This window comes from Rhinolophus sinicus, linkage group LG09 (assembly GCF_036562045.2).
Source record: "Rhinolophus sinicus isolate RSC01 linkage group LG09, ASM3656204v1, whole genome shotgun sequence".
Classification (NCBI taxonomy): Eukaryota; Metazoa; Chordata; class Mammalia; order Chiroptera; family Rhinolophidae; genus Rhinolophus; species Rhinolophus sinicus.
Genome location: NC_133758.1, coordinates 88,660,174 through 88,674,517, shown reverse-complemented (window position 1 = coordinate 88,674,517; position 14,344 = coordinate 88,660,174). Strand labels below are relative to the sequence as shown.

At 34.9% G+C, this 14,344-nt stretch overlaps 1 protein-coding gene across 2 annotated transcripts in view; it reads right to left on the bottom strand.

The window, feature by feature from the left end:
* Window positions 1-14,344, bottom strand: part of GLCCI1 (glucocorticoid induced 1) — a 98,605-nt gene that overhangs the window by 64,604 nt on the left and 19,657 nt on the right. For both annotated transcript variants that reach the window (XM_074340766.1, XM_019729779.2), the window contains exon 2: window positions 1,630-1,781. In XM_074340766.1, coding sequence (XP_074196867.1) covers window positions 1,630-1,781 — 152 coding nt within the window. The remainder of the gene's footprint in view (window positions 1-1,629; window positions 1,782-14,344) is intronic.

The following is a 14,344-nucleotide window of genomic DNA, read 5'->3' as shown; positions in this document are numbered from 1 at the left end:
CCAGCACCCTTTAACCTATCTCCATCTCACTCTTCTTAACTAAAAGATACCTGAGTTTCCTCCTCTACCATATGATCGGAACGTCCCGACAGCCAGTACTGTTCTCCGTGACCGCTCTTTAGCACCTGATACTGTGAACAATTTTTCCTTTCTTACAACAGTGTTTCTGTTGGCGTCTAAGGCTGGACTATTTCTGTTCTCTTAGCTTTTGCTCTTTCTCTGGCACCTCTTCTTTCTCACAGTTGTGAACGATGAATAATGTTTCTGGCTGGTGTCAGCATCAAACATATGCAATAAAACATAGGTTCTTTTATTTAATCTAAAAAGAATAACTAACATTTTTAAGTACCATGCCAGTTACTCTACGAGGTGATACATGCACGTATACTACTCCATTTATCCTAACAGCACCATAAAATTGGAGCTCAGATTGGTTGACAAATTAACCTGTGTTAGAAACCTGGCTCCAACACTTTCTAGCTTTATGACACTGAGTAAGTCACTTAACCTCCCTGAGTTTCTGCTTCCCCATCTGTGCAATCTTACAATGTTCTCGTGAGAATTAAATGAAACACAGGATAGAAAACACACAGCATATGGTACATAGCTAGTATAATGTTAACGCCCGCATCTTATTGCCTGCCCCCAGGTGAGTCCATTACTTTTCTCTCATTGCCTTGTGAGCATTTCCAAGAACTATGTCCTCAGACCCTTAACCTTCTTTCTTTATACTCTACACCTCCACACTTGTGACATTTGTGAACCCAACTCCTCCATAAAGATGGTTTTGAATTATCTGTGTCCATTTCTAAGTGTCCAGGCCCTCATCTCTAAATTCTGCTAGTTATTTCTACTTGAGAATCCCACTGCCTACCATATCAAATGAGTCCTTTTCCTCACAAATCAAAGAATGGAAAGCAAAAGACTAGGGGTGGAATAAAATATTACAAAGGGGGAACTGAAACGATGGATGATAAAGAAGCTAATTTCATGGTTTCAAGCTTGTCTGAGAAAATTAAAAATATTGAGAAGATTCTCAGAGATCACGTTTGAAAATTTCCACCCTTTTTCTTTTCCCTCATTCTTCAGACAAGAAACTCTAATCCTTCTATTTTCCTAAACTACAAAGCCCAAAATGTTCTCATTCTTTTGAATTCCCTCACATTTAAATGCTCCATTCTTTAAACAGGAACAAACAAACAAACAAACAAACAAATCCAAAAACACCTTTAACGTAAATTTCCTTAGTCAGGTGTTAATACTTTATACATTATTTCCAAGACTGTGAAAACTTTTCTTCAAAAACTACTTAGTTTCGAATACAGTTACTCGTCATTGTACTGATGTCCCTTAAGGGAGCAACTCTTAAAACTATAACGTAAGTCCCCCAAGCCGAGTAATATCGATTTATATGCTATTTACTAAATATTAAATAATTTTAACACTTTAAAACCCCAGATGATAAAAAGCAATTCGTTCAACGTTTATTACAAGAAATGGCTTTCTTCTTTGGTTGAATATGTTATATTTTAAATTGGGGAATATCTGATTAAAAATTACATTGTCTTTACTGCGATTCAAACAGAAGAACCGCAGGGGAATAAAGGGGTTTTGATTTGCTAATTTTACCTGAGTAGCTTTATCTTTCATGCACGAAGGGTAATGAAGATGAGGATCCCGTGGCCACTGTCCTGTGAGATAAGGTCCTGTTATCGTATCCAAAGAAGAGGTTCGCCTTATTGTACTAGAGGTTCGAACTTGCTGAGATTTTGACCTGTCCACTATAAAAAGTGAAAACAAAAAAAAATTAGATTAATCACTAACGAATAAAGTAAAATTCAAAGTTATTTCAACTTCACAGTTTGTGGAATGTCACCCTATCAATTTTCTCTACAATATTTTTACTCTAAGAGCCCTCTTCTAGGATCTGATGAAATTTATAGACCTCTGCAAAGGAAAACTCATTCACATATTAAATCTTGCATGTACTTCTGGGGCTGTCACAGATCCGATGGAGCCCATCCAGTTTAGAGACCTATTCTGAAGTCGACTTATTGTCTCCAGTGCCATTACTTTATAAGACTCCATCAAATCTCATCTGGACTGCCACTTTCCTAACAGCTATCTCTGCATACACCTCAACTAAATCTTATAGTGCCACCTCCTTCCACTGCTAAAACACATTCCTATGGTTATTGTCTTTAACTCAAAGACTATACTTTTCACAGTTTGGCTCCCAGGTACCTCAAGCTCAATGCTTATGTCTTGCTACTCCTCCATAAACCCACGCTAAGTGCCATACAAACCAAATGCAGTTCACCGAAGGTAAAACACTCCCTTCTCTGCCTCCACACATTCTACTGTTTCTGCAACCTAGAACTCTCTCCTCCCCTGTTCACTTGACAAACACTTCTTTAAGATATATGAACCCTCCTCTGCTTGCACGGAACCCTAACTTTATCTCTCTCCCCCACCAGAGAGCATAAGTTTAGTTGTTACAAACTAAAAAGGAGTCAATGCTCAGTACTTAATGAATTTATTCACAGCTACATAAAAATGTGTATAATGAAACTTATATTTTATTTCAACTTCCTCATTTATGGAGGAAGAATGTGAAGCCCAGAGGGATAAAAGTGAATTATCCAATGAAACAGAACTGCTAACAGGTAACAGAGTTAAAAAAAAACACAAAGACCTTCAGACATTCTACACAGTTCAGTCAAAACACTGTAACAATCTACTTCTCTCCATATGGGCATCATAGGTACCTCAGTTGAAAATTAAAATGATCATACTGAACTAAACTATAGAGGATTTTTCATATATGCATCCCAAATAATTTACTACTAATGTGCATTCAATAATAAAATCCAGTGGATTTCAAGCTCATAGTCTTATTCAGTTATAGCTCACATCAAACAAAATTGCCTTGCACATTAGAGGGTCAAGAAACATTTGTTAATGAATGCCATCCTTTAACGATCTTCCTAAAACCAGAATAGTTTCCTTTAAATCAAAAAACAAAAGCAAATGTAGTATACACTCTGATGTTATATTTTTTATGTACCTTACAACTGCAGTTTTTACTTCTTCATTGACCCAAAAGTGTCAGAAAAGATCTGAAAATCACCAAATTTCCTCCCTATCTTTATTACATAGCTCTAACATTATTTCACCATAGGCAGAAAATCTAGAATGACCTATTTCTACTCTTTGGGATTACCTGCTATTTTCCTTGTGAGCAAAAACATGGTAAACTGTTATGAGCATTTCATGAATCATGGAGAAGATATATTTTCTGTTTTCAGAACATATAGTTCTTTGTCTTGTACATTAATTGAAATGAAAATACAGAATATAGGGATAATATAATTATCAGCTTGATCTGTCACAGATTAAAGAAGTACTCTAAAATTCCTAAACTACTATTGAGATCTAACAATTCTCTTTATCTCTTGCAATTTTTCTCCTTTATATTTTAGTTCTGTATAACTGAGTACATATTAATCCATGACATCATTATTATGGCTAATGCTTCACCATTATAATCTGTTCCATTTATTATTTTTAAACTCTGTCACACTGAATATTATAATCCCCTTTGTCTTTATTTCTAGTGTAATTTGCTTGGTACGCCTATTCTTTCATTTTCAATTTTTTTTTGAATCATTTTGTTTATGTGTCTCTTGTACACAGTATATATTTGGGCTTTTTGAAAAAAACTGCAGTAATCCTTCCTGTAAAAGGTAAGTTTATTCCACTTATGTTTATAGTTATAACAAACCTGATGTAACTTGTCATATTTTTCTTTCTATTGTGTAATTCTTCCTTGCTACTTGTTTTCTGTTTTACTGTTTGTTTTTTCTTACCTCCTCCCTCTAGCATAGGTAAATTGGAAAATATGTGGAGTGTTTTTAGTTTTACTATTAGAAATTGTTTCTATTAATTATTTAAAAAAATTTTTCTGGTTATAAAGAAATACCCACAAATTTTAGCAACTTTGGGAAACAGACGTCTCTCAAAATCTGATTTATAACAATTTGTATAAAAATTTTTTAAGTTAACTTTCAATCCCTCCACCAGGAAAAAACAAGACAAAAAGAGATTATCCCTTGAAAAAGAACCAACACTAAACTTAAAAAGGCCTATACAAATGTCAGCTATAACCAGAAAACAAAAAGCCATCACATGTGAAAAACTTGTGCCTAAAAACTTAAACTGCTCCGAACTATTTAAAAAGTTGTATGTCATCTACTTATAGTTATTAAAACTCCTTCTAACTTGGTAAATAAACAACAGAGACCATTTTTATATTTTATAGTGAGTTAAGTATATGAAGAAGCTATAAATGAGCCTCTTGATCTGTACAATATTCTAATTTATATCTACTAACTTTTATTATATTTTTAATCACTGGACCATTGCTTATCACTTTCGAAAGATCACGTTATCCACATAGTGTCCACCTCTGTCATTAGCTACTTTGTCAGAACTGTGGTCTACAAGTTATTTTGACTAGGTCTTCCTATTAGTAAATACGCAAGCATGCATCAACATGTGTAGTTAGTTATTTATAAATGACATATGTATCATATTACTAATATGTTATAAAAATTATAAAACAGACAAAACAGAAATTTATATGTATGAAATAAAAAATTAAAAAATATGTGTGTATGAAAATTATTAGAAGTCATGATGTTTTCTTCCTATATCTCAATGGGTGGCCTTACTTCAATATTAAGACTACTGGAATAAGGGACTTGAAACTGGGTACTAATGCAATCTATAGATTGGCTAGTTAGTTTGGTCTAATTCTATGATATAACCCTACCGCGCTTTGTTGTTAAGAATGCGTAGCACCACACATTACCAACACACACACACACACAAAGTCTGCCTTACAAATACTTTAAAGGTTATATTTGAAACATACTTTAAAAGAAAGATTCTCACCATACCACATGAGATTCCTCATACCAGGAAAATTTTAAAGATATGGAGTTGTTTATAATCTAATATATCTATGGTCACAGGATGCGGAGTGCAGCATAGGGAATAGAGTCAGTGGAACTGTAACAGCCATATATGATGTCAGAGGGGTAGTAGATTGGCATAGGGGGTTATCACTTTGTGAGGGGTGTAAATGTCTAACTATTACATTGTTTTGTACACCTGAAACTAATTTTTTTAAAAAATATATGGAATTATTAGTAATTTCCATGTAAATTATTTGAAGGGTAAAAATTCAGAGTAAGTTTAAAAATTGTCAAGACTAGCACTCTTCCAAGATATGATTAGCCATAATAATGCCAATATCAAATATCTCTAGGGCCTTAAACTTATCAAGAGTCATCATAAACAGTGTAATTCTATTTCAACAAGATGACTTGTTCTTATCCAAACTATCATAGCAATGAGTTAGTTTTTAACTGCCTCCACATCTAAGGCTTGATTCTCCCCAATTTTTATTTATTTAATTTGTGGTATTATCTCCTATCAATTCTGGTTTTACAATTTAGTGCAATGAGGAAAAACCAATTGTATTGCATTATTTATGTATTTAACACAATAAATTTTCTTATTTCATGATTACAGTTGTGATTAGAATATGTATTTAGTTTTGACTTGAGTGATCACAATATTTCTCTACTAATTATTAAAAAATGACCTCAACTCAAGTACACCAAACGAGAAACCTTTTCAACTAGAAACATATATTAATATAGTCAAACAATCTTTGATTTAATTTACAACAGCTTGAATAAATAAAATTGCCAAAATAAATATTTAATTCTATATGTAAATATGAAAAAAAATCAACGCAATAAATACTTAGTCATTTCTGAAGCTAAATGGGCATCAGGCAGTGGCGAAACCAGGTCAGCATTTATTACTAAATAAAACTTGCTGAATGTGTACTGCATGCAAAGCACTGCTCCACGCACCAAGGGGGATTACAAAATATAATAAGTTTCAGACTCTCCTCAAGGAGTTACCACTCTGGTGGGAGGAGATACGATATGTATAATCAAACTATAACACGAAGCAGTGTGTGCATGGCACATGGACGCCAATGAAGGGCAGGCAGGCGCGCAAGGCAAAAATACACGAGGCCGCAGACAGCAAAGCTGATGTTCTCTCACTGCACCAAGGGAAATGTTCAAGGAGTAAGAGTCTTGTCGTACCACTTTGCAGTCCTGTTGCTGACGTCTCTTACTTCAATATTTGAGGGTAAAATACAGAATAACTAAATTCAGCAATAAAGTAGATGTTTAAAAAAAAAAAATCACGTGTATTTCCAGTACTATCTTCATTTTAGGACTGGAGACTGACTGTTCATAGCAGCAATATGTAAAAAGGCTTCCTCGTTCCGTTCATCTATAGGCTGTACTTTCCCTCCCGCCTCCCCCTCCCAGAATAGAAAGCCACATGGCAGCAGCGTTGTAGTCCTGGGGCTGGCTCCTCTGGGTACCTACTGAGGACTAGACCAAATAATGCTTGCTCTCTGACAGCCAACTGGAAATTCAACTTTAGACTAATAATAATAAAACAAGTTAAAAACAAGAAGCTATATTATATTAGATAACTCTGAATCTGAATATCAAACCAGGCATTGCTCTGAACAGGCAAAAAATGCTTAATACCTAACTGCCAGAGCAATGTAATATGTTAAATTAATTTGTTCCCAACAGCAATTTTACTTTAGTAGCAATGATTAAAGATTGACTAGTCAGTGAGTTTGGAAACCTGATGTCTCAAGCTAATCTGCAGTGGAAAATTAACAAAGTTAAGTGGAATTTCTGCAATTAATAAAAAATGTTATTGAACATTAGAAACTTGAAGAACTTCAGCTACAGACTAATACGAAACAAGCCACCACACCTTCCCAACTAACCTTACCTACTGGTAAAGAGGATGCAGTATTTTTGAGTGCCATAATGTATTCTTATAGAATGTATACCAAGACACATAATAAAAAAAAAGTGCTCACATTCTTTTTTGGACTGTAACACACTCTTTTCATCCTACATTCATAAGGATGAAATAGGTTAATTTACTCCGCATAAGCCAATGAAAAATGTCCGTTCTCTGTGTTTAGCTTTCAGTGATTATTAGCCAAGGCTTTCCATGAACAGTGATTACATAAGCAAGGCACATCTAAACGTAAAGAAAGCATTTAAATAATTTATTTAAACCTTTAGAAAAAGAGCTATTATTCCAATTATCTGTCGGTAAGGACTATAACTCCATGAAACTTGGCCGTTACACCACGACCACCAAGAATGAACTGCTTCTTACTTTATTAAAAATCCATCACTGATTTTGACTGTAAAGAATGTTCAAGCCACACAATTCAGCAAAATGCTCCAGATAACTAGTACTAATGCCAATTTTTCCAGTTCTTCACTATGCAGAACCTGTAACTAATTTTTATATAAAAATAGCACATTAACAATATTAGCCAATAGTATCAGAACACACATATATAATGACATTTTGTCTCGAATTTAAGCTCCTGAAGTGTGTAAAACCTTTTTAATTTTTCAACAGTTAACAGAGCAAAATCATGTCTGCCACATAATTTTGTGCATCCAAAATGAAAACAGCTATTAAGTCCCATAATGTATACATGTGCGAATGCCTTAAATTGCTTAGTACTGACTAGAAGAAGAATGTTAAAGAATGTTTAGAAAAAAATTGGCAATATGTTTTAGCCACTACAATGTCAACATCTGGGCAAATCTGAGAAGTAGTAGAAACAACTTACATATTTCACCGAGAAATTAGATCTTGGGAGATCCTAGAACATAAAGGCACAAAGCCCTCAGGCAACTAACTTATAGGTGGACTAAAAATGGATCTCATGGGATCCTGAGCTGTGCTTTTCTGCTTACGGGTCACCAGGCAGCTTGTTAAAAACGCAAGTTAATGGGCCACACTCCCAGAGATTTTAATTAAGCAGGTAGAGGGTAGAACCAGGTATCAACCAAGCCAGACTGGTTCAAATGTGTCATCAAGTTTGGGAACCACTGAGGTCCAAAAGCAACACTTCTCAAAGTGTGAGACATTTGTTGAATATGCTCTTTTCTGGGCCCAATGTCTCATCAACAATGTGAGACTCCCTGGTAGTGGGACCAAGAAAAGTGAATTTTTAATAAGCATCTCAGGTTACTCTAACGCTACTAAAAGCCTAAGAACCTATGTCTGAAGGACTGGAACTAGATCCTTTAGAATTATAGGTGCTCAAAAATAAAATCCTTTTTGACAAGAACCTACTCCATTTAGAAGCACTGAAAGTTTGACTATACACCCAAGAAAATATCCTGCTGCAAAAAAGTCAACCCATTCTTTGGAATCTGCAACTAGCAGCTCAACTTCTAAAATCTAATAAATTTAAACATTAGTCATCTCTTTCGAAAGGTCACTTTCTAAACTGAGTGCCAGCCAGGACAATAAGAACCCGTATTAGAAATCTAAATACAATAAGAAATCTCAATACAGAGCACTGGAGGCAGAAGGCTTAGGAACAAGACAAAGATGAGATAAAGTTCAACATAGCTTCTTCTGGAAAGGGAGCCTCCCACCCATGGTATTTTGCATACAAATAAAAGTTAACTACAATAAAATTTACTTCCTGAAAAATCTATTAAGTCGGTTCCTTTATAAAATGAAAGTGCCAGAACAAATTTAAATCAGACATATAAGCAAAGTGAAATTTAGATTTTAATAATTAATTTGGTTAAAGAATTTAAGCCGGAGTCTGAAAATATTATAATATATTATAGCTAGTTTATTAAACCTTATCAGACAGAAAATCAATGAGTTTTTTTATTAAGTCTAACTTAATCCATTAATTATAATTTCAACCTTCATCATCAAAATCAAAATCACAAATTCATTGAGCAGAGACTGAAGACATTAAGTTGCTTTTCTTTAATTTCAAAATATCTTGAAATGATACAGTTTCTAATCTAGTGGAGATCACTAGCCATAAATAGCAGGTAGGAAATTTTCCTGCTATTGGCTCACTGAGGTTGAGCATAAATTTGCTAAAAGTTCTACTTTGTTAATAGAAATTTGCTTCAGTATTTCTGTAATGAGAGCTACTTCCTTGAAAGCTATAAGGACTTTCTCCTTGGCCAAACTTTAGTCAGGCTCCTCTGAAGTCTTCTCAACTAGGCCCTAACTCTTGAGTTTTCGTGTTCATCTCTGCACTGTCCAATTTTAGCAAGAATCTCTCTAAGTCAGTTTAACCAGAATTCCCCTCCCTCAATATCTGCTCACCCTTCATGTCTGACCAGGTTCCTCATCCCCCATCCCCATGTGATCGATGTCCCGTCACCCTGACCTGCCTTCAGCAACAATCCTGTTAGGTCTGTTTAGCTAGAATCCCCCACTTACCCCCAAGTTTCTTTCCTCTTAGTAATCTCCCACCCACTACTCTGCTCCTGGGCTATAAATTCCTCCCTTTCCATGTTGTATTTAGAGTTTCAGCCCAATCTCTCTCCTCCACTGCAAAACCCCACTGTAATGGTTCCTATACTTACCACAATAGACCTCCTGAATAAAGTCTGCCTAGCCATCCTTAACAAATGTCATAATTTTTGCTGTAACATCACTACCAACATTATGAATAATTTTCTCCTTGCCTCACAGTTAGAGAACAATTTTCCAAAAAAAATTACAAAAAAAAAAAAAAAACTTTAAAAACTGTACAACGAAGAATAAAAAATTATAGAAAGGAGACAGGTATACCTTTCTAGCCAGTCTAATGTACATTAATATTGATCATCTAGAAGTATTACTATATTCAGCTTTCCAAAATTAGTATAGTTCAGGCACTTCACTATTGGCTTTTATGGGTCCTTTCTCCATGATATATAAGAAGATGAAAAGTTAACCAAAATACATGGGGCCACATAAAATAAAATCATCAAAATCAAATGAACTTCAGATAAGAGATAGGAAAGACACTAGATATGAATGAATACACTATCTGAAATAAAACTAAATGGCAAAAACTGAAGCCATCTCTGTGTAAGTAGATTGTGAAATACTTATCAACCAGATGTGGAATCCTGCCAGAGAAGCAATCTAGAAAACATGCATAAATGACCATATGGCTGCCCTACAGAAATCTGGAAAGGAACCAATCAAGAAGCTGACAAGAGAAACAAACACACTTCTGACCAAATGAGGCCTGACATAGCTTGTAACCTGAGGTCTGTTAAGAAAAACAATAAAAAAAATGTAGTCAAACAGCCATGTAGAAATGATTCTCTAGGTCACAGCTCTCTCAATTAAATTTGTGTCACATGACACATATATTGAAATAAGACATTGGGAGGAAGGCCTTCAACCTATTTTCAAATAAAACCCAAGACAGTGTATTTTTATATCAAGGTTGTAAAGAAAACGTCACAAAGGTGGCCAGGAAGCCTGGTGACAAGCACTGTATGAACGCACCACAAATTAAGATGGAGCTCTGGCATTTGGAATGCATCACAAAAGAATTATATATATATAGCAGATGAGATGCTAAAAATTTCTAAGATCATTTTTTTTCTGGTGGCAAAATGGTAGTCCTCTAAGGAACACTGGCAAAATCATAATTAGTAGAATGTTCCATAAGCTTTATAAACTTCCAAAGAATTCAATTAATAGAGATTCTAAACATCTAAAACTCATTAGGACTAACGGGCTCAACGTTACAGAAATAACCACCAAGTATTAGCAACCATAAAACAACCAAAATAAGATGACCAAAAACGAAAGTAGTATTGTAATTGAAAGGAAAGCAAATATTCCTTAATAAGAAGACTGAGTATTTCACAAAATTTTGTTTTAAAGCACTTAACTTCCAGTTAAAGCGTTGGTAGAACTTGGAAAATTTTAAACAAAATGAGACAGATTCACTATTATTTCCCATTTAAAGAGAAAAACAAACAGAAAGGCTACAATATAAGCTACAAAATAGGCAGTGTCTTGACCACAGTATGACAACCAACGTTACTGATGAAACTCCTTGATTTTTAAAGTAGGGAATAATTGCCCCAAAACTCTGATTGCATAACAAAGGCACTTTTCTTCAAAGTTTAGCATTTAATGAGGAAAAAGAAAGAAAGTTAAAAATAGAAAAAACTCCATCCTTCTAGTAGAGGATACTACTAAAAAATTCAGATGCTTTTATTCGGGAAATATGTCCATACATATATAAATATTCTCTCTCTCTTCCATTACTTGTCCAGGTAACAGTTTCACTTTACAATACTAACCCATCTCTTAGTTTTTATTTTAGATTTATGGCAGATTTCTAATATATGCAGCATTGTCTATTAAATAGAGCAGTAAGTCAATAATCAAGATAGTTACTATATAAAGTTTTGTCAAAATATTTCAAAAGTAGGAAAGATGGTAGCTGAAAATATTTTAAATCTCCCCATAATGACAGAGCAATGAGAATAGCCAAACCTAAGATTCAAGGACAGTATCTACAATATAACAATGTCACAAAGTCGGCCCACAAAAACTTCAACTATAAGTGAATAGGAACAAAGCATCAAAAATTCCTGAGAGGCCGCGGAAGGAAAGTCCCTGGACTTCTGATGGTCCCCAGAAAAAGAGAACACTAATCACTGATGGGTAAATATAAAGGGTGATTTTGAGAACAGTAGCCAAAATTGGGAGGGAATTCTACAAGATCCAACCTATGAGTGAACGCAAGAGGACACAAAGTGAATCAAGTCTGACGTGCTGTGACAATATGGCTAGTCCCAAACCTAACAAACAAAAGCTGCTTCTAATACAGAGCCCAACGCTGAGGAGAAATTACTGGGAGTCAAATCCAAACCGAACACAACAAGGACAATAACAGCAAAGAAAAGGGAAAGTTGAAATGAAGTTGGGGAGTGGAGTCAGGAGGCTGATCACAGAAGCGAGAGATTTTAAAAAGTCATTTTATAAAAACAATAGAAGTAGAAAGACTAGAGCTCTGAAGCTAGAAAAGGCACCCTAAATGATCCTTCCCTCCTCAAAGTATGGGAAAGTTCATTCCACTTAAAAAGTGAGTAACAGAAAAGCATAGCAAAGTAATCCCACACAATTATATCATAAAGGAAAAGGGGCACAAGGAATAAATGATGTCGCTGTGGATGATGAAAGCTGACCAGAAAGACATGTCCATAGAAAATGAAAACCATAACCTAACAGTTCAAAACAAGCTAAAAATCTTTTTTAAATGATAGAAGCAATGAAAAGTGTCAGAATTAGAAAACGTCAGAAATGGTATATTTGAGGGCAAGGAAGATATGAAAAGTGACCAAACTCAGGAAACACACAAAAATAAAGGAAAAACTTATTTCAGGAATGAAGACTAAATTACAAGAAACACAACGGGTAATGCCTTAACAAATTTTAGAATTAATAAAAATGAGATAAAAAGATTTCAAAATAAAACAATTGGTATGTAACATAAGCAAGACAGTCCAATATACGTTTAACAGGAGTCAATGAAGATCAAAGCAATAAGCCCCTCCTCAAAAAAAAAATGCTAAAAACTATAAAAAACTCTCCTAAAATAAAACTTGAGACTACATATTCAAAGTACATACATATACTGGGGGAAATGATCCAGAACAGCCTACATCAAACACATTTTAATAAAGCCAAAGTGACCCTCAAGTATAAGAGCTACAGATAAATATTATATCTGAGTTCTTGCTACATAAAGTATGCAGGATTCAAGGACTATTGTTCCTATAAGTCTTGGCTTCATACAACCAACAGTTTGGAAAGGAATTAGCATAAGGACTGCCGGGAGGTGTGAGCCACGCAGGTAGTAACTTGGAAAGGAGAAGGCGGCAGCAGAATGCTCAGTATTTCTAAGGCAAGTCGTCTATCACCACAGGAAAGAAATGACCAGAGGAGAATCAGAAATTCACAATGATCCTCTCAGCACATTTGAATTTAAGACTATGAATTTCCAGAATCTCTGATAACCAAGTGGGTTATTAAATTCCTTCTAGAAACAGATATGTATATTTATTGAAAATTTTAAGTATTCTTTCAAAATTTTGATTGTGTTGACACTGAGAAAAATTAATACTAGCCTTAGAGAGGTATGCTTTCTTCCCAGATAACCAAGTAACGAATCAGCTCCTGCCTGCCTAATCTAGAGAAACTAACTGAAATGGAGCATCCACAATCACTCCATCAATAGGGTTTTTGCCCCACCCCACCCCCACAAGCGGGCAATCAGAGAGTAAAGTTTCAAAGTGCATCCTATTTGGAAGTCTGCAGCAAGAATCAGGAAGGGATCAAGGGAGAGGAACTCCTTTAATGGGGAAAGGTGCAGTTTACCATGGGAAATGGCAGGACCATGGACTGAAGGGCTTGAAGAGAGAGTTATGTCAACAAGGAGACATGGGGAAAAAAGCCTTGAAGAGGACCTTCACCTTTCAAGGGGCTAAATTTAAAAGGGCCTCCCTTTTGAAGGGACAAAACTACCATGCTCTTTCCACATCATCTAATCTACTAGACATGTCAATAAAGAACAAAGAGTCCTAAAATAAATTTCAAGGCCGAGAAAGAGTTGATTATGACTATTAACATTACGGAATAAAAGTCTTACCGCTACCTCAAAAGGACAATAAAATTATATCATGTAAAACGAGATTTCTAATCTGTATGATGGCTATAGTTCCTCTGAACAACAATCTGAAAAAAATTACCAGCTTTCTTATCTCTATTTGAATAAAAAATAGTAACTTAATATGACACAGAAAGCACAATAGTCTCTTGGACAAGTAATTATCTCTTCTCATGATATCTATGCTGAAAATTTGTAGAATTCTAAGTCCAAATATATTTTAACAACATACAACTGATAAACAAAAGTAAGGTTTCAAACACTTAAGCTGAAGCTATAAACACTCTGCTTAGGTAATAGTAACGGTAGATTAGCTCATATAGTATAATAATAGGGTTAAGTAGTTAATTCCATGGTAAAATGTAGAAGAGATTAAGGGGAAAGGCCTAGGAAAAGAGTAACTGCTTAACCTCAACAAGATTTGACTGCCAATCAAGCTAATTTACTTACTGACAGTAGGCAAATGACAAACAGAAATCTATCTTGAAATGTCTGGATACCCCAGATTGGCTTAATGCAAAAGAATCTAGTAAATAAAATCCAGCCTACAAGCTGTATTTTCCCCCACACTGTGTCCTTAAATACAGAAATGAACATGATTTCAATGGGAAATACACAGCTAACTACACGTCTCTAGAATAAACCCAGAATCAAAAGGCTCAACAGAATGAAGGCTGCAAAAATAAGGAAGCA